The sequence below is a fragment of the Malus domestica genome, chromosome 10, assembly GCF_042453785.1.
Source record: "Malus domestica chromosome 10, GDT2T_hap1".
Lineage (NCBI taxonomy): Eukaryota > Viridiplantae > Streptophyta > Magnoliopsida > Rosales > Rosaceae > Malus > Malus domestica.
Window position 1 is genome coordinate 25,761,123 of NC_091670.1, and position 23,620 is coordinate 25,784,742.

Here is a 23,620-nt window from a genome sequence, read left to right on the forward strand (position 1 = left end):
CCCTATGGTTTTATGCATCAACAAATTACGTAATAAACGAGTGATTCTCCTAAATCTTTATCAATTATCCTAATTCTTATAACTGAGTTGCAAGAAATGATTTTTCCTAAATTTAGGTTCCCTAGCTTGAACCTTTTTCGTCTAAAGGGTTTAATGCTGATCATAGATTCAAGGGACAGGTGGTGCACATGTTCCGTTTCTGACCGTGCACCTATGCATCATAGGACTAGTGATGAACTTTTCAAACTAATATGGTACTTTTTCTTTGCAACCAAACAAAAATGGTACATTTTTTCTTATTTTTGACTTGTGTTAAGAATAAAATGGTACCGTCTCTAAATCCATAATTATGATATGTAGTACTTAGTACTATAAAACAACTGGTAATTTTTTTTAATATATTATTAATTAATTTGTTTATAGTTGGTTGAAGAGCTCCATGTGTCCAATGACATTCTATCCAAATTTATCTTTTCGATAACTATTTACTAGAATTATATTTTGTATATTATGTAATGATTGATGGTTAATTTTTTTTTTTAAGGAACAATTGATGGCAAATCATAGTTATCCATCTCTTTTGCAGGTCGAAAAAACTCACAAAGATATTTCAACCTTTCTTAACCATAGTCAAGTAGACTCACAAACTTGAAGACTATGGTTAAAAAAATTTAAATATTAGAAAAATAATTTAATCATCAATTCTCACCTAATGTATAAAATATGATTGAAAACTATGGTCCCGAACATTTTTCTTTGTATAAGCAGTGTGGTGGAAGCTGTTTGTGATTGATAATAAGATTTTTTTTTTGTCAAACAAAATTTTTTGTTAAATCAAATGTTATATCAGTCAATAACAAAATTTAAACTCATGATGTTATATAAAACTTTAACATCTTTTTACTATTGTAGTAAAAAATCACTTAAATTGATAATAAGTTATTAACGCTTGGTCTTCTCGAGAAATCCAAATTTTTCTTTATTTTTTACACTATTTCTTCCCCTTTCTTTTTGTGGATGCGGTGTCTTTTGCTTTTAGGTGGCTCTCCAGCTTCTCCAGTTCTCCTCTTTTCTCATGAACTCTCTCTCACTGGCTTTTGCAGCTTCTTTATCTGAAAGTGGGTTTTCTTTCCTTTGCATGTTACTATTTTATTTATTGGCTTGGTGTTTGTCTAGTTTGTAGGGTTTGGATTTGGCAATTGATGCCTAGGGTTTTTCAATTACATGCTTGAATTCTTTGTGTTATCGTGCGCTTAAGTGTGATTTTTTATACACTTAATTGTCTTCTTCGGGGGGTTTTTTTGTTGTTTTTCTGACTTCGGAAAGGGAACTTTGAGTTTTACAGCAATTAAGAACTTATTCATGCATCAATACATAGTTAAGAAACATTTGGAAAAACTAGAGAAAATTAAATTATTCTTCTTTTTGTTATTTGTTCTTAAATATTAGATTCAGCAAAGCTTAATTACATGTTCCTGGAGTATGTGCGAGAAAGGTTTATCCTTTTCTGTACATCAGTCTCAATCTGTAAGAATTAAGGTTAAAAGTTTGTGTTTTGACTATTTTCTTAACCCTTTTTGTGCAAAAAATTAAGGCTTGAGGTACTTTGCTTTCAAGGTGGACCGAGAAGATCCATCCTCAAAGCTTTTGTATATTTTATTGGGTCTTGTATAATTTATAATCAAGAATTTCTACATCTAGAGTACCAGTTTAATTTCTATTGAAAATTAGATGGTTTGGGGTTGTAGATAGTTTTCTTAGATATCTCTAGATGAGGTTTCTGATAGTCTTTTGCATATGTTGTTGTGTTCTTAGTTTCATGTTGTATATGTCACTAAAAGATCATTCTTGGTCTGCAACTTAGGTCTTACGTATTCTCTAGTCATGCTTGATAAATTTTCAACCAAGCACCTTAATTAGTAACGGGTATATGTCAGGCTTCTCTGGAGATGATCATGATACTACTGTTCTGGGTCTATATTTTCTGTGCTAACAATCTAGGTCAGTTGGTGTTATTAGGGATATCATCAGATCTTAGGTTGGTATTTTATATATATGTAATTGTATGTATGTATGTATAAAGTTCATTTTTTATCTTCCCCCAATTTAAGTGGGGGAATTTGATTGCATGTGGAAGATAATTCCTTGACAATTGTTGTGATTGTTAGAACATTATAAACTGCTTTTTTTCATAGTACTGATGTCTGAGTTGAGCTAGGGTTTGATGTTGTGTGACGACGAGAGAGAGCACGCTTGTCATCACCCATGAAAGGATCATGGTTGTTTACGGGCGTGCTCTTTCTTGTTGTCATAAAGTCCACCTGCTCTTTCTTTGGCATATGATATTAACTTGCAGGTGATTTTGATCTCTAACTATACCTGCCCAGAATTCACATATGATATGAATATAACTTGTTATATGATATGGATATTACTTGTTTTTACTTCAATTTGTTGTAAATTTTTTGTGGAATTATTTTTGTGAGCTTATTGAGTCTCATGTTTTGAGATCCCAAATTAATGTGCTCATTCAACTATTGATAAAACATTTTGACCCAAAAAAAAGAAAAAAAGAAAAAAAGAAAAAAAGAAAAAAAGAAAAAAAGAAAAAAAGAAGAAGAAGAAGCTATAGCTCACCAAATGTGTAATGTGAGCCATCAAATAGTGGATCTTTACGTTCAGGGAAAGAGCCACATCACCTAGAAGTCTGTCTACTTGACTCTTACTAATAATAAGAAAGGGGCAAGCCAAAACCTACTCGTACCAAGTTGCTGGCATTTCAGTCGTTGGTAAGGCAGACGTATCAATCAAACCCATATGATTCATTCATTAGAAAATGTACAGGCGGTGCATTGAGGCTACTTTATTGTGTTTAGGGTTAAGGTTAAGAAAGGTAGCATACTATGTATTGTTATCACATAATATATGGAACTTCAATATGCATCTGTAGAACATAAATTAATCATGTACCTCAACCAATTAAGTTTGTTGAGTGGGGACTTAGGCTGGGGTTGAAAAGCTTTGTGCTGATAATGATCAGTGCTAGTTGTGTTGTGCCTACTGCAGATGTTGACAAATTTAGTGAAAGTTGCTAATTAATCTCTGATTCAGCTGTAATTATTGATCTTGGCTGATTTGCCTTCCTTGTTTTAATGATAATTGGCCCAAAAATCATCACATGTTCTTTATACATATTAGAAGAAAAAAAAAAAGTTTGAAAAACAAGTTAGATTTTTATGAGAATCTATAAGTTGAAGGTTTGTTTTATTTGAAAAGAAGGGTAGTTTTTGCATATGAGAAAGTAGTAGTAGAAGATTTGTTTTGTTTGGGTCCATTACTATGTTTCTAACTTAAACATAAAAGCAAAGAGAAGGGTCTATTTTGCATATGGGATAGGGCAAATTTGGATACTTTGTTTTCTTTGCACGCATTGTTGTGCTTTTCAAATGTCTATAATATATAAACATTCTCAACGTTTAGTTTTGTTCAATTTTAATTTTTGTATTTGGATTCATAAAAAATAGAGAAATATATGCTATAACGAAGGAGCAGCTATGGCCATTGTGCCATGAGATTGTGGAGGAACCAGAAGGCCATTGTGATTGTGGTTGCATGAGTAGATAATCTCTCTTTTGTTCTTAGTTTTTGCATTTTTATATTACTCCATCATAATTTGGCAATGCTAACTTGGTATTTGTAGAGTTGATGGTGATGGTGAGATGTGGTTTGGCAGCTGGTACATGGTGTTTTAGTGGTAAGTGAATCGAGATAGGTTTCTTATTTCATTGAGATTATACCTTAAGTCTAACTTGTTTTTGCAGTCTCTTTCTTACAAAGGATGAAATAGATCCTCTATATTTTGTTCTATGGAACTATCTGCTAGCACGCACGTGAATGTGGTGCTGATCTCTAATTATTGCATAATGATTTTATATATTTATCACGAGTTTTAACTTGAAGTATACCTGTTGTTTCCTTTCTGAATTACTATATAAACTTGAATTTTAGTGTGGGATTTAAATTTTGCTTATTCAACCTTCGGAAAATCTAATGTAGTTGCAATGCATAAATTTTGCGTAAATCATTTTCATCAGTCATTGTTGTATGTGGTCCTAATGTAATTGGTTAATGCGAAAATAAATTGTTGTACTTTTTTAGAATTAGACTGAGCATTTTTAGATGTTCCTGATGTAGATGATGAAAACTAAATGAAATTTCTAATCGAGCAATAATTTCATTTTTTTTACCATTTAGGATTCGAATTTGAGTTTTGTGGTGTTTTTTTACCCTTTTACTTTTATTTGTTGCATAATGGAGGAAGAACAATGCTTGGCTACTCAAAGATGATTGGGAATTCCTACTCAAAAATCTTTGTGTTCGAATCACAGAGCTTTGTGCTTATAATCAGAACCGTTCATAGTGCAAATCTCTCTGTAAAGATCATCTCTACAAAAAAAAAGAATTAAAACTAAAGTTGTTTGGTCATTCTATTGGAGCAAATACATAGACGGTTCATAATGCTTTTACCAATTCCGTTCATTTGTTTTTATACAGTTCGATGACTAAACGGCCTTAGAGTTAATTGATTTTTTGCATAATCGATGTTTATAGAGTGATTTATAACATGAACGGTTATGATCATAAACACGAAGTTTTGTGAATTGGAAACGAACAGTTTTGAGTAGGAACTCATACTCATCCCTTGAGTAGCCAAATATTATTCATGTAGGAAAGGATGAACATGGCTAGCATTGGGTTGAGGAGTATTCCATTCCCCGTCGTTGTCCTTGTTCCTCCCAGTATTTTTACCCTCTTCCCACCATTGAATGGTAAACTCTAAAGCTATCAAGTATCAACAACCAAAAAAAATTGTTGCTCACTGATGGGACATGAATTTGTTGTTAATATGATTGAACAAATCCATTACTGGAAACAGAAGCAAAAGATGTGCACATTGCTTTTACCTACTAACAAGTGGAAGACTTAAGAATGGAGAGCAACATTGCTAATGGCAGTGTGAGAGTGAAGGATGGAAATGTGATTTTGCAGCTGTTGGTGTTACCTTGGTTGTAAGTGGGTTGTGGTTTTTTGCCTATTTTTGACGATGTTTTTGTGCTCTTTTCCTTATGAAGGATGAAAAAAATCTTGTATTTTCGCTAACTCCATGCGTAGCAGACTATGCAAGATGAGGTGGTTAGGTCTTTTCCATTGTTTGATCCCACAAGTTTTCTCACCAAAAAGGAACAGGTATATATTTGGATTGCTTGTTATAAACACCATATACATTTTCCTGATATTTTCCATTGGCTAAGTGTCATTTTATGGACTGCTGCTTTTTGGTATAGTTAATTTTTGTGTCTTGTTTTAGTGTATTTGGATAAGGAACCTAAAGTATCATGGAATTATGGACTCCATTGTTAAAAATGCATTACAAGAACACTACGACTCTGAAATACTTTAGCATTACAAATCTACTACTTAAAAGTCTTAAACATTACAAATGCACTACATAAACACTATTCCTACCAAATGTATTGCATCTAGTCATTTTCAAGACCTAGGAAGACTTATAAAGAGACTATGAGAAAAGATATGGAGTACTTGGAGCTAACGGAAGACTTGGCACAAAACCGGGCCCAATGCAATTCTAGGATTCATACGCCCGACCCCACTTAGTGGGATAAGGCTTGGTGGTGGTTGTTCTTGTATTTCAGCCAATATAAGCTTAAATTCAATGCAACTTTAAAGTCCCTCATCCAAGTGCCTTTAACTGGCATAACTAACATTTCTACTGCAACTCTAGTAATTGCAACTTGCAAGGAAGAGGTTAGGTATCTATTTATGCCCCAAGTAAAAACTCTACTTTCCTATCATTAAGTTTTTTCCCTCTAACCAAACAATCAAAATAGGAATACTGGTGAATGCTTTCAATCCTCCATATCGGGTAATGGAGGATCAACTTCACTTGGGAACTCCTGTTTTATTGTTTGTGTTGTCGAAGGGAACTCATTTACAAATGTGTCTTAAGCATAAATCTCAAACATCTCTGGTGACTCAACCTTAATTATATGCTATCTTATTGTATGTCAACATGTTTGTTCCTTTAGATTATTAAAACTTCTGTTCCTGTTTTCATGGAATATGGATCTAGAAAGCTTTCCCTCCCCCCGTGCCCATGCCTTTTATTCCGTTACTCTGATGATATCTTCAGTACTTCTTTTGGTACTTTTGTGTTTGCAGTGGGGGATATATGCTTCCATTTCTTGTTGATGCAATTTCAGTTATAGAACTTTTATTTTGTAAGATGTAAGACTTATTAGGAATGGCATATATAATGTTTGTTCTGTGGTAGAAAAATTTGTTCTGCGTCTGCTTACCGTGTGAATGGCATACGTTATAGAAAATATTTGATATCATCTAGGTTGTCGTTACTGTTTTACCTATACTGTTTGTGTTTGCTTTTACTGTTAACAAGAGTCATAATCAAACACCAGGAATTGATTCACACTTAAACGATAAATATTGTTCACAGAAATTTTGAAGTGCTTGAACAATCACCAGAAGTTGAATCTGAACACCGAAGATGTGTCCTAGATGTGTCTGGTTCAACCCGCTTGTAAATCTTGAAGAGGATTTGATTTTACATTTGTGCTTCATCACGCGTACTGTCTCGAAGGGTCCCTGGAATATTCTACACTTTTGGATCAGCCTTTGCAGTTTAGCATCTCATTCAAGCTCAGGTGAGATCAAAACTGGGATCCGCCCCTATTTAAGGCCTGCGGCCTTTATTATTGAATCAGATCACTGTCCCAGCTTGGATGATTATGTATGAAACCAGGTGGTTTGGGAGTTGGGATGTCAAACGCCCTTTTGAGTTAACCAAAACCTAGCATAGTCTATATGCATGCATTAATTTTACTTGGATTTTATGTAGATTCTAAAAACCGAGACTTTCTTCAATACTACTACGTAGCGTTGAATGATACGGGAATGAATTTTGCTGAGGTTGAAATAGAGTTGAAAATAGAAATATCTAAATGGCTATGGAAATAAATCTAACTGCGTTTATCCATAACATTCAATGATACGTATATTGAACCTAGAATATCTAAATAGAATACCTGAAAGCCAGCCGGTGGATGTTTTTTTTCCCTAATCAGAAACTTCTTCAGCGTCTCATTTTTCCCGTAGCATCTCATTTCTCTAGATTGTGATATTCTTGTAAAATTAGGTGGTGTTATCTACACTTCTCTTTATATTTTAACTCTCAATTTTTGGCCGTCAGATTGACTAATTTGAAGATAAAAAAACAGAAACTAACAAGGGTGTGGGGAGGTAAATATGGGCGTGGATAGCACCACCCGTTAAAAAAAAAAGTGGGATTTGGCATTCTTATCAGCACACGTCCCTTCCCCGCAGAAGAATTTTAGTTGAGTGAATCACATGGTTCCGACGTGATTTCAGCGCTTTGGTCGATTCTGGATCGAGCTCTTCACCCTTTGGAAGTTGATGGCCGCCGTGGATGGCATGACGGTATTGTTTAGTACGGATTTATTGCAGTCGATGCATTTGCATGGCCTGGCGGGAAAACACCGGCCCTTGTTAACACTAGGGTGTTGGAGTTGGCTACAATCAACAACTCCTGCCGTTCCACTGGGCTATATTTTCAAGTACGGAATTTGTTCGCACATGTGATGCTTGAAAATAGCAGCACAGCAAAATAACAGTGAAATAAATAAATGGCTCCGGCTATGATGGTATCATTCAGTGGTATGAGTTTTATGAAAGATTTAACTCTTGCAAAGATCAATTAGTTCCTTACATGCTCGATCTAACCGTTAATTTCCAAACCTTTTTCGTGCCATGAAAGAAAAAAGAAATTGCAAATAAATAGTAAATTTCAACTTTAGAAAAATAAACTAAACATGAAAAACACGAGTGGGTACAGAATTTGTGGAAAGAAAGGAGCCGCCAAATGCAATGGCATTCTATTAGCAAGGATCCCTCATCGAAACATATCAAATCAGCTGAATCAACTAAACAGAAACATAAAATATACAAAGGATACACAGAAGAATGTAATATAAAAAACCAAAGGTTACAAGAAATATAAACATGACTACAACTACACTACAACTACTACGTAACGTCATCGCTTCCCCCGAAGACGAACAAAATATTGCGATGACCACGGTTCCTTTGTATGACATGTTGAACTTCCACCGGACAAATCACTTAATTTCTGTGCGTCTGTACCTAAATGGGTTTCTGAGCAAGATTGTTGGGGATATCACATTCGGAAAAAATCCTCATCTAGTGGCAATCTTTTTGGAGCATTGGTTTGCTGAACGGGTGGCACCTGGGGTTGTAATGAGGTCGTCTGGGTTGGGACGGCAGGTTGGGGTGCTTCCGGTTGTGGAGCTTGAAATGGGGCATCTGACTGGGGCGGTGCCTCAGATTGGGGTGCTTGGGGCGGATTGGCCTCTGATTGGGGCGCTTGGGATGCAGAAGCCTCTGACTGGGTTGCTTGCGATGCAGCCTCTGACTGGGGCGCTTGCGATGGGGCCTCTGATTGGGGCTCTTGGGATGGAACCCCTGATTGGGGCGCTTGAGGTGGGGCATCTAATGGTGCTCCATTATCCGTAGAAGTTACGGGGACACTTTCTCCCGAAGCAGCCGAAACTGGATTAGCTGGATCACTCTCTGATGATGAAGCGGGAGGCTTATCATCTGATCCTGATTCTGATTGTTGTGCTTGTGGAGCACCTGAAGGTGCTGGTGTGGGTGTAGGGGCTGCTGCTTCTAACATCAACGGCTTGGCTGGTTGCTGCAGTGAATTCTGAGCCCCTGGAGCTGTTTTCTTTGGCATAGAAATAGGAGGAGCTGAAAGAGACGGCATCCCGGGAGGAAGAATTTCAATCGGTGGTTTCTTGGCAGCATCTGCTAAACTTGTAAGCTTGGGTTCCTCCAGAGAAGCCAAAAATGCAGCAGCAGCATCCGTTTTTGTTGTTGGTGTGTGGTCAACCTCCTTCTGTAGCATGTTATTCCAAGTCTGAACCAAGTTCTTCAATGTTGGTCGCCCATGAGCCTGCACAGACAATCCATGAGGCAGTCAGGTCAAAATAATAAACTCAGAGGAAGATGAACAAGCATAAATCACATGTCATACATGGGCATGAAGCACAGCCTCAGCGAGCATTCCAGTTTCCTGCCACGCCTTCTCCATGAGGGCATTGTCTCCCAAAACTGCAGCTGCAAATGCTGCTTCACGTCCAGAGCCAACTGATATTAAATTGTTTACCAAATTCTGCAGCGCAAAGCAACTGTGTTTAGAATGGACTATCAAAAATTTTCAGAAAGGACTATCAAAATCACGAGAACTAGCATGCAAGAAAAGCACATTCAGATATGAATAACATACACTTAGCCGCGTCAACTCTCCATGATTGGCTAAGCGCAGAGCTTGTCCTCTTAATTCATGACCCTGCAAAGCTCCCTTTACAGAAGCTGCAGCACCCAACCTCTTAAGGGCTTCCCGAGCAATTTCAGCCTGTCCAGTAGCATCTGCAGCATCAATAAGATCCATAAACTCCTTTACGAACTTCACTATTCCTTGGACAGCTTCCAGCATGTTTTCTTTCTTAGTCGTTACAGTTAGAATGTCCTTCAAATCAAATGATGTATTCTCTTACCCTATGTCCCTGCTGTTGCTCATTGTAAGCAGGCACTGAAGAGCTCTTTTCAAATCACTGCTCTGCATGGCTAAATCAAACTCCAACCTACAAAAAAAGGATAATGATATATACGGTCCAAACTGAGATGAAATGGCTGCTGCTTAAATGCCATGATTCCCAACACATTAACTTTATAGTTGAAAGGCGATTTGCGATCACTACAACAACAAAAGGATACAACAGACTCGAAGTGCCTGTAGGCCAGACACATCAACTGAAAACTGAACCATGTAAACCACATCAACCTATGGCCACGATGATACATGGTTTTATACTTGACAAAATATAAAAGTAGACCCTCGAAAGCAATGGGGAGAGGGTGAGGTTTTGGGAGGATGGTTGGTTGGAGGGTGGACTGTTGAAAGAGCAGTATCCTAGATTATTCTTTGTTATCGAGAAAGCATAACCAGAGCATTTCAAGTTTTGTGAATTTTTCTCCAGTCATTGAGTTGGAATGTTGATTTCAGAAGAAATTTGAATGGGCTGGAGATAGCAGAGGTGACTGGGTTATTACAGAAGGTGGAAGATGTTCGTTTGATTCAATCACAAGCGGATAATAGGTGGTGGAAACTAGACGGGTCAGGATTTTTCACTTGCAAATCCTGTACCACTTTCTTATGCAACAATGGAACCGTGCAACATTTTCCACCCTATTCTCAGATTTGGAAATCAAAAGCTCCTCCAAAAGTCAAAGTTCTTGCGTGGTTAGTGGCTATTGGAATGTTCAACACGTGATCATGTGCTATTGGAATGGTCAACACGTGATCATGTCCCAAAGGCAAAGGTCTTTTATTTGCATTTCTCCTCATTGGTGCAGTTTGTGTAACACTGAGGAGGAGAGTGTTAATCATGTTTTTCTCCTTTGTTCTTACTCGGTACAACTGTGGTGGAAATTGTTCAAGGAAGTTAGAGCTAGTTGGATTATTCCAAAGGGTTTTTTCGAGCTTCTAAGCACCAAGTTTGAGGCTTTAGGAAAGGGGAGGGAAGCTAAAGCTTTGTGGGGCTATTTGGTGTTGGCAGTTTTTTGTAACATTTGGTTGGAGCGCAGTAAAAGAATTTTTGAGGATTATAAGGGAGCAGGAGTAGAGGAACTATGGGGTAGAAGTAAGATACTGGGCAGCCCTCTGGACTTCAGTTTCAAATGAGTTAAGGGACTATTCTCTATCTTATATAGTAATGGAAGTGTTAGCAGCCGTAAAATAAATTTGGTTCAGCTTCAGTTACTTGTAAAGTAGTCCTACTTGAGAGGTCTTAGCTAGTTTGGTGGATTTTTTATCCACTTGTGGGTAATTCCTTCTATTGATATAATAAAGTTCCATCGTTTCTTCTCAAAAAAAAAAAAAACAAAAAACAAAAACAGAAATAATAAGCATAAAAAAAAAAAAAAAAAAAAGCAAAAGTCAGCACTATGACATTGAACACACACAGGGCGAGTTTATTTGTGGCATACCTCTTAGATATTCCAGGCAAATGAAGTGCCTCAGTAGCATAACCCATGCCTAGCAAAAACTGTGCTAAATCATCATGATGTTCTCTGCCAAGCCTACTTGCCCTGCATAAAACAAAAACATTAGGAATTATAAAAAAAAAAAGATCGTGCAATTAGACATGTAGAAAACTATAGAGAGAAAGATTGATACCACTTGACAGCACTAACTGCATCTCCATAAGCAGCAAGACACCGACAACGGATCCCAGGGTGGCTAAGGGATAAGGCATGAGCACTCATGTATCTGCAGGGAAATAGAAAAGAAAGAAATCGTTTATGTTTGCGATCATATACTTATCACATAGAAGTTAGAACTATGCACATATGTTTTATAGACAAACTAATTTAGCATACATTCTTAACAACTTTATTTGTGAAAAAGAGGGCCCATTACCTATCAATTAGCCAAAGAACGCCATCTCTGACACCCACCACAACTAGAGGCCCAACAGGCCGTTTCTGCTCTGTTGGAAAACGAGTAACTGCCACTGAGACCCCTCCACCACCAACAGCTATCTCATTAACCCTTCTTTCTTCAAACTCTTTTAGTATCCCTGAACTGTCCCCGTCATTTCTAGACTGTTTCGATAATGTTAAGAAAGGAGGCACAGATGGAGCATGCTGAAATGAGGCTAATCGCACCACCTAAAACAGAAGAAAAAAGAAAGAAAAGAGAAATGACAACATTTAATCAAAATAGTAAATGATTTGATTCATAGCAATTGCATTTTGGCCCCAACTTCTCTAAACTGTCCAGCTATTACAATATTATGCCAAGCCGCTCAAAATAAAAGATGAAGAATTCAACTTGGATTAACTAAACCAACAAATCTTACAGAGTCAAATAAAAAGGGATTATTTTGTTACCAATAAAGAAAATTGTTTGCGAAATTTTCTTATTAATTAAACTTAAAATTCAAGTAATATCTTAGAACCAAGAATCAGAATTTTCCCATATTAACCAATTTTTTAGTGTATATGAATATATCAATATCCATAAATGGGGGTAAGGCTAGCCGACATTCACCTCTCCCAGACCCTGCGTAAAGCGGGAGCCTTGTGCACTGGGTACGACCTTTTTTTTTTTATATGAATATATCAATATATGTCCAATTTGATTAAAAAAATTCCAAGCACATTGACATAGAAGTTTCCAGAAAAACTCTTTACAGATATTATATGCTTTCTCACTGAAAACAAGGCACCGCTGCCAAATAAAATGTGAGAAAAGAGAAATTTGTATCTTTCTATCTAAGGCAACAAACCATCAGCACAGAGTTCTACTTTTGGGAACTCCTTTTACCTGTAGCATCGGCGGCCTCAGTGCTATCCTTTCTTGTGTAACAGATTGCGGACCTTCAACTGCGATTAGTGCTAGTTCACCATGCTCAGCAAGGGCTCTTGATTGTGCCTCCTTTTGCTTCATTTCCTCTTTCCTCTTTCTGGTTTCAATATCAACAGGTGCAACTCCAGCATCCACAAAAACACATCTGCAAAATGCACATAAAAAAGCACAGTTCATATGTTGTGCCATTTTTTATTGCCTTAGTATCAATTCAATCTACTCTGCATTCTTATTGTTGAGGTAAATTGGTCCAAAGAATCACGACAAAGCACAATGGAGTTGAAAGACAGCAATAACTTTCTTGACACCAGTATTACAAAAGCAACGAAAACTCAGGTCCTAATGTCCTTAGTTCATATACAGTTATACCTCAGCACTCAAAAACCTGAGTTTTAGTTTTCTTCAGCCTAAGGCTATGGTACATTAACTGAATCAATTATTTTATTTTTTTGTGCATAGCTTTAGCTTTGATAAATTTGAGTTTTTGTGTGGGCCCACATGTAATATCACAGTCAGACAAGTTTTAGAGGCTTTCCAAGATCAAGTTACTAGAAGTTGAGATATTCTATTGTGTTGTGTCATAAATTAACAAAAGTTTTTTCCTGATAAAACCATTCTAATCTATTCAAAGAACCTGTTATAAATGTAAATACAGAATTTTTGGGACAATCACTATATCTTACTCAATTGTGGTTGGTGTAACGACAAATAACTGTCGCCTATGCCAAACTGCACCAGTAGCGTAAGGAATTGCGACATCTCCCAGATATCTATATTGGGGGCGCAAAGAAGATATGACAATGTATTTCTGATATGCAAAAGCACGATACTCAACCGTTTGATCCCATGCTGTCCATTCTGGTTGAGGAAGTAGACCACCAACAGGTTGAAAAGTTTCCCAACTGCATAGTCAGGAATCACTTCAGATTAAAAGGAAAACTTATCTTGATCTTATATCCACATACACCCATTAAAAAGCTTTTACACAAAGCACTGAGCCCCCTTTAGCAATCAACATTTAAAATTTATTCCAGGATGGGCCAGGAAGGTGAAAGTGAGACAAGTTTGTGTTCAAGTAATCTAAATTAAAATAGGCAATATCTGCAAGCACTAGTTAAAAAGAAAAGTTCAAGCATCCTCAATGAAGGAGTTGTGAGGAACACTTAATTCACATTTCTAAAACACAAAAGTGATGAGCTATATCAAATAAAAATCCTTTTTTTCATAAGCTATGAAGGAATGAAGAAACCCATTGCCTGTATAGCTGAAAGTTTTGTGGTGCAGCCTCGGCAGAAGATGATATATGGGAAGAAAATCCATCATCAAAAGTGGAAAAAGAAGAATGCCCAGCACTTCCAAATCCAGACAAGGGCATGGATTGAATTGTTGAAATAGCTGTTGCGGCGATAGGGCTAATTCTCCGAGATATTCGATATGCAACACCAAGAAGTGCTCCTCCATGCAAGCCAATGACCTAGAATAGAATTTTGAATTAGAAAGGAACCTTAACTGTCAAACTTGCTACACATTCTACACCAAAATATTAATGGAATAGTCCATCAATGCATTTGTATTTGAAGTGCTTCCTATCAATTTCTGTCCAATTCGTAAAACATTTGAAACTTTTCTTAGAGATTTTAATGTCAGAACATTTTTAGAAAAACCTTTCTAGTTTGTTTTCTGAACATTGTTAACAACTTTTGAAAGCTGGTGTGGCTACATGCTTTTGCTTGTGAGTTTTTACAGAAAGTTGTTATTCACAAAGGAACCAAAGAAGCCCTTAACACTCAGGATCTATACAAACTCTAATGCATAGACCACATAAGGATTTTGTTTAATTGTTTTCAGTGCAAGAACAATGCCGTGAGGAACAAACTTATAATTTGAAACCCTACACATTTTATTTTTTGGTCAGTAAAAAACCCTGCGCATTTTAAAACTCACAACTATAATCACTATAACCATATAGACCAAGCAGAACAGAATAAATACCGGGTCACTGCGACCACCTATAGATCTCATTAAAATATTTGATGTGCCATCATCCAGCAAGATGCGAACTTGTACGTTAGCTGCAGAAGCAGCAGAGGCAGCTGCCGCAGCAGCTTGTGCTGCAGCTGCTGCAGCTTCTTTTGCTTTTCTCGATGATCCTCCCTTATGAATTACAGGAATTCGAGGTGGTAATGTAGACTCTAGTATAGCAAATCTGTCACGACATGTATCCCAAGCCAGAAGCCTTGCACTGCCTGAATCAACGATTGACCGGTCACTAACTTTGTATATAGAGAAGTAAGGGATATCAGGCCACACGACTGCAAGATACCTGAAATTTGTAGAAATAATCATTACCACATCAGTACCGAAGCTCCAAATAAAAAGATGAAAAACATGACATGTTGGAATAAACATCATAGGTAATTTCAGATGACATGTATCCAATGTATTAAAAGCGTGAGGCGTGGGCGAGGCGTCCGAGGCGAAGCCTTACGGGATTAAATTTTTTATTTATTTTTTATATATTATAAATATAATTGTATATAAAAAAATAATACTATGTAATTTAAACCTTCATTCTCAATTTATATATTATACATAGATTAAGTATATAATATTATAATCCCCTTATCTATACTTTGGTTGCGTTTGTTGCACCGGACTATCTTGTACTGGACTAGCTTCAAGGATTAAACTGAACTGGCTTAGAATAAACTAAGTTTGACTGATTTAATGAAGCATTTGGTGCAATGTCCGATTAAAAAGAGGATTATAATATTATGTACTTAATCTATATATATATACATATACATATATACATATATACATATATATTAATATTCTATTATAACTTAATCTTATCAATTAATATTTTATTAATTTTTTAATCTATATGAATTAATATTTTATTATTACTTATTATTTCAAGAATCGTCCCGTGACCTCCCTTGTTTTCTCCGCCTCATCTTCTTTCTCTATACCTCCATTTTTCTCTCCGCCCACCGCATCCCTCCCATCTGCCTCTTTTCTCCTTCATTTTCTCTGTACCAGGGTCTCCATCCCCTTCTTTTTTTCTCCCATTTCACCTTTGTACCACTGTCCCCTCTCTTCTCCCTTTGTATTTATTTTGTTTCGCCTCAAAGGAAACGCCTGGCATGGGAGCTGAAGCAGCAGAGTAGCGGAGATCGTTCACGGATTCTAAGTCCTTCAAGCGGAGATCTGGTGTTCTTTCGTGAAGCAAAAAGGGGAAATCTGGGTTGTGGGTTCGTCGGGAAGCAAACAGGGGCAGATGCGCCTGGACGCCTTGAGGCGCGCCTCCGCCGCCTCAGCGTCTCCGGCGAAGCATTTCGCCTACTCCAGCAAAACAGAGGCGTTTGCCTCACCGCCCAGCCTCAAGGGTGCCCTAGGCGCGCCCCGAGGCGAGTTCTTTAAAACATTGCATGTATCACAAAGAATACAACATACTTAGAAAGATGATCAAAGACAACATCGTACACAAGATGCATTAATTTCACTCTTCTATGTGTGTTTAATAGAAAGGCTGATATTGATGCGTTACACTACATCAACCTAATACTAATGCTATCAATCTAACCATGTCACCAAAACAAAGCTTGAAAACTATTGTAGTTAAAGACCGGCATTTCTAGTGCCAGATGCAACTTACTTTCCCGAACCGCTTACTGAGAGAACTGAGTAGGAATCATGTGGAACAGTTGTACTAATGTGCTTCTTTATCTGTTTGACATGTAACGTTTCTGGTGACTCCCCCCCTAAGCCTTCCTGCTTCCGACAAGAGATGGATTTGCAGTCTGGGATAACTGAAAGTTCAGTAGCTTAAGTTCCCTTTCAATAACATATACAGCATTATGCTCTCAACTCCCTGATGGTGTTGGTAAGGCAGCTACAGCTGGAAGCAATCTTGGGTCAAACTCGCTGATAATGACCCCAACATTGGTTCCAGTAGCAACAAGGTGGGACTGTAAAGGATGCGCGACCATACAGTATACCTGTGATACAGTGAAGTGTAAGTGTCTGATAAGAAGTTATAAGATGAAAAACCTAAATAAGCATAAGAGTGACTTACCCTAATTTTCTTGTTTGGTGCAATTACTTGTGGAGGGATTGGTGAAGAAAGCTCATACAATGGCCTTGTGAGTGCAGAATAAGTTGGATGTTCAATAGCCCTGAGAAAAAATTTGAACAATTTTTGGTGAATTTCACTAGGAATGGAAGAAGAAAAAAAAAAAAAAAAATAGATGCCAAACACAGATCTCGTAAGTACGTTATGCCCAACTTTTTCGGTAAAAAAAAAAAGATTCTGATCATAAATCGACTGTTTTATAGCCAAAAATATTAACTGATGGAAAGTTGTAATGGAAACCCACTAGATAGAAAATTTTGTGCATACCATATACTGGAATCTTTAACACAAGTCAATATATCAAGGTTTGGCGCACGAGGGTGGCACCAGGATGCCACACTATGGCAAGCAAGTTTTGGAACAGGCTTAATACGCCGTAATTCCTGAAAGAGAAAAGCAGACGAAATATATAATCAAAATAAAATAAACACCAACATTCAACAGAAAACCAGTTGCACTTCACAAAGCCTTTTCTTAAACATTGGAATACCTTAAAGGAAACTGTGTCCCATATAGCTAACGTCTTATCTGCACCAATAGAGATAAGCTGGGGAGCACCTCCAATCATTCTAGAAAGCTCAACAGCCACAACACCACCATCATGAGCCTGTCATAAAAGAAATGGCCTATAATCAAATCTCCATTAGTTCAAGTATGTCATCCAGAAAAAAAAAATGTACATGCATAAAGATCCTACATTCAAGCACACAGAAAGAATGAACTGAAAGAAGGTCAATTCATGGAGTTCAATATAACAGAGATTTTTAATTATTTATAGGAAACACATTCTATTCATAAAAATGGACGAAATACAATGATATACCACCAATAAGAATTGCACCAAAAGGAATATCTTTAAAATTCCTCAACAAAGATGCCCAATTGAAATCTACAGTTTGATTCAATAAAACAAAGAAATCTCACAATCCAATTTGACCAGGCCAACACCAGGCACTGGTGAAGTTTACATTACCTCAAAATATTGGACATCTTAAACCCGTTTCAGCAAACAGGGTGTCACATTTCCTTATAAATTTTAAAAATATATGACAACATCGATCAGCCTAGGTTTCAAATCTGCATATAATCTTCATACCACAACCATAATATGGAAAAAATAATGCATCAGTAATCTAACCTAATAGTTGTCAAAGAAAAATAAGAGAAATATGACAAGAAATAAGAGATAATTGCCTTTAAACTTAGTTTCGGTACGAGTTCTTGTGAATCTTGACCATGATCTGCACTCCAAACTACGAGCAAACCATCACTACCCCCAGAAACCAGAAGTGCCTGCAATAAAGTTTAGATATAGAAACAAGAAGCATTTAAACACATGCATCCAGTACGTTGATACTTATGAGCACTCATAACAACCCAGCATCTCAATATTGTAATTCCTAGATTTTTTTACAACTCGCATCATGCTGCAGAGTGAATGGAAAAATTACTGTCACCAAAGTGTTAAATGAATGAACTTGAAGAATAAGGAGATAATAACATTTTATGAAGCTCCAGAGGCACAATCAATGTAATACATCAAGCCACCTATGGTATTTGAACACTCAGACACAAACTAAAATAGTAAATAAATAATAATAAAAAAAGTTCACAAAGAAAGATAGCATAAACACATGCAATAAAGCAATTTGATTTCATCTTTTAGAAGTAAAAATCTACCTCGCCAGAAGAAGCCACAAATGTCATCAAACAAGCTATGGATCCTTTATGACCTCCTGTGTATCTTCTTACAAGCTGCAGGAAGCAAGTATATCACTCAAAGCGAGGGATAGTTATAGCCAGCATGTTAGAAAATTTGGAAAAACGCAAACCTTCCATGTCATCATTGAAAGTACTCTAATAACACCATCTGATCCACCAAAAGCAACAAGAGGAACATCCGCAACAGCGGATCTAGCAAGGAATTCCATACTGCAAGATCCATAGAGGGAAACAAGAAACAGAGCACAAAATATGTCAAAAACAAAAACAAAACTCGAAGTTTGTTAATCTTATTACGAAAAAAAATAAGAGAATCAGTGTTAAGGTATTATGAATGCCACTTCTTCAAATGTATGAAAAATATACATAAACATACAGAAAAATAGTAATGACTTACCAGAGCAGTGATTTATTGTCAAGCTCCGATTTCGGTACATCACGGCCTCGCATTGTTACCAAGTCCAAAAATATGGCTTTGTTTTCACAACAAATGACAAGAAAATGTCTTCCTTTAGTTGATGGGGCAGGAGAACTAAAAGCTGATGCAACATTACTGACAGCTGTTGGAGCCTCAGCAGCTGTAGAGCGGTTACACCAAAGTTGCCAATAGCGCACGTCATCATCAAAGAAGTTTACCTGCTTAACACTTTAAAGGAAGCATATGCCCTCAGTGTGTGTCTAGGTTTCAATAAAGAGAAATGGACAATAATACAATTGCAGTGGTCTATTACCTCCCTCCACGAATGGCTTCTGTGGGCTTCCCTTTAGACTCTATCAACCAAAAGCAAACACAACAATTAAAGATATATATATATATATATATATATATATATATATATGTATGTATGTATGTGTGTGTGTGTGTGTGTGTGTGAGATTCTCTGGTTTAACAGTGGAAGTTTAGAAATCTTAAACAACTACTGAGACAAACTAGCTCTCTTGTTGTCCAAATATCATATTTTGCCAGGGTTCGAGCTAAAGATATGAAACAAAACAATTGAAAGACGACAACTTTCAAACTCACATAAAAATCTGTGCATTGATCTTAAGTTTAATTGTGCCAGTCATTGATTTAACAGCAGCTAATTATAACACCTCTGAGATTTCCCGACCAGAAATTATAGAATCCCAACTGGATAAACTGAGTTCGACGTTGATGCTTAAGTTGAACGGTACATTACCTTATCTTACACCATAAGGCAATCAATGATGGATATGGTTCTGCTGAGTAAATGCAAGAACTAATAGAGTTAACTCTGTCCGAAATCGCATATCTAGTTTTACAAATGAAATGTTAGCGAAATTGGCAGTCTTCAGTTATTCAATGTACTTCTGCAAAAGCATTTAGCTTCTCTAAGCTAGATTTTTCCAATTAGGTCTCAGAATTTCAGAAGCAGCACAAAATTGAACACAATTCCAATCGACTTTCACGAGCCTCGCAGCAACTAAATCCAAATTTCAGGATTAAGTACCTGATTCCCCCCTCCGCGAGCTTCTCCAACTTGGCGCCAACCAAACGCCTCTGATCGACGCCGCCAGCTTTGAGCTCGTAAATCACCTAATTCGAATCCATCACAGTCGAATCACGAACACGAAGTGTATAAATTGAAGAGACAAGAAAGAGAGAGGGGTACCTGACGGTGTTCCCAATTCCAAACGGAGACGTGATCGGAGGCGTCGGCGGTGACCAGCCATGGATGCGTGGGATGCAACTGAATCTTGACGATCTTCTCATTCGTCGGCCGGAATGCTCGTAACCGCAACATTTATCTGATTCGATTGAAATGCGAAATCGATCGAAAAGCAGCTTGCTTGCTCAAGTTTGAGATCCAACAGCAAATTTTCTTAAGCCCTAGAATTTGTGAGAAGCAGCAGAAGAAGACGAAGAGAGATGGTCAGTGGAATTCAAACTCCAAATGCCAAATGCAATGAGATCGGACCTCCTTTCTTTTTCTCTTAATTGCAGCGACTTCTGCCGTTAATCTGTTTGTTTTGACTACATCGCAAACGGACCTTTTCTTGCTGTGAACAAATTTCTCGCCTTCATCTTTTATTTTTCCTCCTAAAAGCTTCTGACAATTAAATTTTAAAAGTTTATATTTTCCATCAAGAAAAATTATATTTTAATTTTTTTAGTACAAAATTATATTTAAATATTAATTGTTCTATTTTTAAATTAGAAAAACAAATATTTATATTTTTTGTCAAATAAAAATTCATATCTAAGAATTTTCCTTTAGGAATTTTAATAGATTTATAAATTTGTGAAATTTGATGAAATTTATTAAAAGAATTAAAATATTTTAAAATTCTAATTGAATACGCTCTTCATGTTACAAGTCTTTTTTTGAGGATCTTCATATCACAAATCTTAAAATTCAATAAATTGTGAAACATTGATAAAACGATATAAAAAAAACCACGAAAAAAACAACGATTTTCTAAAAATGACACGTGGGAATGAATTAGTAAAATTTTGGCCAAGTGTGGTCTGACACTGCGCTAACTGTCTCGTAGAGCCATTGATCTCTCCTGTTTTCCATGCAACGCCATCACAAAATTGTTCCACCATGTTTCTCTGTCTATTTCATTAGGCTCAGGTGACAGGTACTCTCTCTCTCTCTCTCTCTCTCTCTCTCTCTCCAATTTGTGATCCATTAGGGAAATAACTTGAATCCGTTCCATGAATTGTTGTCTGCTCTGCTGGGATTTCTCCATTAAAACAATGTTTGTCAGATACCAAAACCATTGTCAGGAACTTAGAATGAATCTTGAGAATTAAATATTTCTTATGACATTGTTGATCGTAAATAAATTTTTATTAGTTTTAATTTTAAAAGACTTCTTTCTGCTGAAGCAACTGTCACCCTCTTGCATCATACACGACTACATGAGGCCAGTTGTCAGGTAACCAGAAAGAAAACCTAAGTCATTGTTTTCTAATAATTACATATGTAGCTCGAAGAGGCCAGTCGGCCATGGCAGTTTGCTCACTCTCTTGCATCACGTTCGAATCCCCTATCAAAGTAGTTTAGAATAGCGATTTTGTCAAAAAGAACATATGTAACTATCACATTGTCTTCTCTATAAACTTTCTAGTTTGGTTCAAGAGCATTACTGAGAGATTTAATGAGAATTTTCTCTTCTGCTAGTTGAAAGGGTTTTGATTGTTGCTCAAGTTACAAGAAACCGAAATGCCGGCTTCCATAAGGTTTTGATCTATAATTTTCATAAATTCTCTCATAAACTATAAATCTTTTGTTATCTCAATTGGAGTTTTCTATTGCTTCATTGAGATTTTCTTGTGCAGCATGGATGAGAATATGGGGTTCCAGTACGGAGTTTCCAGGCCAGGGCTTAATCCACCAATTCAATTTGGGAATGGATTTTATGGAGCAGGGTCAGGACTCATTCGAGGGGGATTGGGCGCGTATGGAAAGAAAATTTGTGGTTCAAGTTCTCAGTATGTTCAAAGCAATGTAAGAATCTCTGCTAAATTTTGGGTAATGCGCATTACGACAGCTGATGGTGTTGAGGTCGTGCGTGCAATACACATATAAAATGAATGTTCTGTGGAAAATGACAATGATTTTTTTCTGTGAATGTTATTTTGCTTCTTTACTGTTTTGTCCAAAATGTGCAGATAAGCAAGTACTTCTCAGATCCTCAATACTACTTCCAAGTGAACTCCCACTACGTCCGAAACAAACTGAAGATAATTCTGTTTCCATTTCTGCACAGGGTATGTAGAAATTTGAACTTAAGGCTGCCAATGACCCCTATTAGCTACTCATAAACAAATCTGTTAAAACTTCTAATTTTCTATATCTCATTTTGTTTAGGGGCACTGGACGAGGATGACAGAGCCAGTTGGAGGCAGGCTTTCGTATAACCCTCCAATTACTGACATACATGCCCCAGACCTGTACATTCCATTCATGACATTTGCAACGTACTTGGTTCTCGCTGGGATCTCACTAGGCCTTTCTGGGAAGTAAGTCTATAGCATCCTCAAAACCTGATATTTAAGCAGCGTAAGTAGTTTTAATTTTCCCAATAAATGTCATGATATATGCTTCGACATTTCCTGTTCTTATCCCATGCCAGATTCAGCCCAGAGGCTATAAATTGGCAGTTTGTGAAGGGAATGGTGGGTTGGCTACTCCAAGTGATGTTGCTCAAGGCATCGTTGTCTTCGCTTGGGGGTGGAGAGGCACCTTTGTTAGACATGATAGCATATACTGGGTACACTTTCACAGGGTTGTGTGTGGCGGTTCTAGGGCGAATCACGCTAAGCTATGCTTACTACTTGATAATCATATGGACATCCATGTGCTCAGGCATCTTCTTGGCAAAGACAATTAAGATAACTTTGTATGCTGAGATCAACAGTTATGATGCAAACATGCATCATTATCTGTTGCTAGGTATCGCGTTTTCTCAGTTCCCGTTGATCATCTGGCTGAGCAACCCTACCGGGAATTGGTTTTCCTGAACCTGCAATTTCAACGCATATATGCTCGTTGCTCAGATTTTCTGCGGTAGCATATGAACATCTTGTCGTGTGCATAGCTAGGACTTGAATTCGTTTTTAAACCGCGGTTGCAGGAGCTCATGTATTCCAGGAATTCTTTCTCGTACTAATCTCATTTGTAGTATTGTTGCAGAATTAGATTGGTGATTTAGTTATCAGGATTGATAACTTCTAATGGAAGTGGATTGCATTTTTGTGTTCTTTGCTTAGCATTTGCTTACCAAAATCTTAAGTAGGCTATACGTGACAAATTACATTATTATCTACACGTATCACAAAGATTAAGAACTAAAATTACTTGATCATATTTACTAATCACATGCTCAGAAGCGGTTACCAAATGTTAAACATGTAGCTTTACTCAAAGCAAATATAGACAAATAGGTTTCACCTTCTTATGTAGTTTTGATATAGGCTGGGTACTTCTAATTCTTTCAGAGGTGATGAGAATTTATTGGTTAAAAAATTAGGTTGGGGATAGGGGTGTGTTTATTGTCAACTCTCATTGAGAAATTGTTGTCGACTACGAAATTCTACTGCATGTACAACCAATTCATATGTTATAATTTAACTTTGGTCTAATTGTGTTTTGGATGGATTTGGAAATGTTACAACTAAAAGCATTCATGAAAGCGTCTGGTTAAATAGTTAAGAATGT

The 23,620-nt window shown here is 36.9% G+C and overlaps 2 protein-coding genes, 2 long non-coding RNA genes and 1 other non-coding gene across 5 annotated transcripts; 4 read left to right on the forward strand and 1 right to left on the reverse strand.

Annotated features, from left to right (window-relative positions):
- Positions 1-977: 977 nt before the first annotated feature.
- LOC139189039 (uncharacterized) lies at positions 978-4,232 on the forward strand. The gene is made up of 2 exons (XR_011572514.1): positions 978-1,118; positions 3,701-4,232. It is a non-coding gene; the product is annotated as an uncharacterized lncRNA (long non-coding RNA).
- On the forward strand, positions 2,224-2,318 carry MIR535D (microRNA MIR535d). Its single transcript, NR_120976.1, has one exon. It is a non-coding gene; the product is annotated as a microRNA MIR535d (primary transcript).
- Positions 4,233-4,324: 92 nt separating the features above from the next.
- LOC103445330 (uncharacterized) lies at positions 4,325-7,032 on the forward strand. The gene is made up of 2 exons (XR_003776783.2): positions 4,325-5,247; positions 6,533-7,032. It is a non-coding gene; the product is annotated as an uncharacterized lncRNA (long non-coding RNA).
- A 918-nt stretch (positions 7,033-7,950) lies between these two features.
- On the reverse strand, positions 7,951-20,194 carry LOC103445517 (uncharacterized). Its single transcript, XM_070806275.1, is given in 22 exon segments — positions 7,951-9,088; positions 9,170-9,307; positions 9,422-9,779; positions 11,185-11,286; positions 11,375-11,467; positions 11,618-11,868; positions 12,527-12,713; positions 13,252-13,470; positions 13,825-14,042; positions 14,561-14,891; positions 16,230-16,356; positions 16,359-16,572; positions 16,650-16,749; positions 16,974-17,089; positions 17,197-17,313; positions 17,901-17,999; positions 18,387-18,461; positions 18,539-18,638; positions 18,826-19,074; positions 19,160-19,199; positions 19,901-19,982; positions 20,063-20,194. Coding segments are annotated over 22 exon segments (4,146 nt in total). The 3' UTR covers positions 7,951-8,290.
- Positions 20,195-20,936: 742 nt separating this feature from the next.
- On the forward strand, positions 20,937-23,163 carry LOC103412139 (uncharacterized). Its single transcript, XM_008350736.4, has 6 exons — positions 20,937-21,035; positions 21,581-21,639; positions 21,739-21,907; positions 22,072-22,170; positions 22,271-22,422; positions 22,536-23,163. The coding sequence occupies exons 2-6, from the start codon at positions 21,623-21,625 to the stop codon at positions 22,921-22,923; spliced, it is 825 nt and encodes a 274-aa protein (XP_008348958.3). The 5' UTR covers positions 20,937-21,035; positions 21,581-21,622; the 3' UTR covers positions 22,924-23,163.
- Positions 23,164-23,620: the final 457 nt, after the last annotated feature.

Coding starts and splice junctions, on each gene's coding strand:
- LOC103412139 (XM_008350736.4), top strand. Junction 21,908..22,071: donor CTCAGTATGTTCAAAGCAAT/GTAAGAATCTCT, acceptor CAAAATGTGCAG/ATAAGCAAGTACTTCTCAGA. Junction 22,171..22,270: donor TGTTTCCATTTCTGCACAGG/GTATGTAGAAAT, acceptor CATTTTGTTTAG/GGGCACTGGACGAGGATGAC.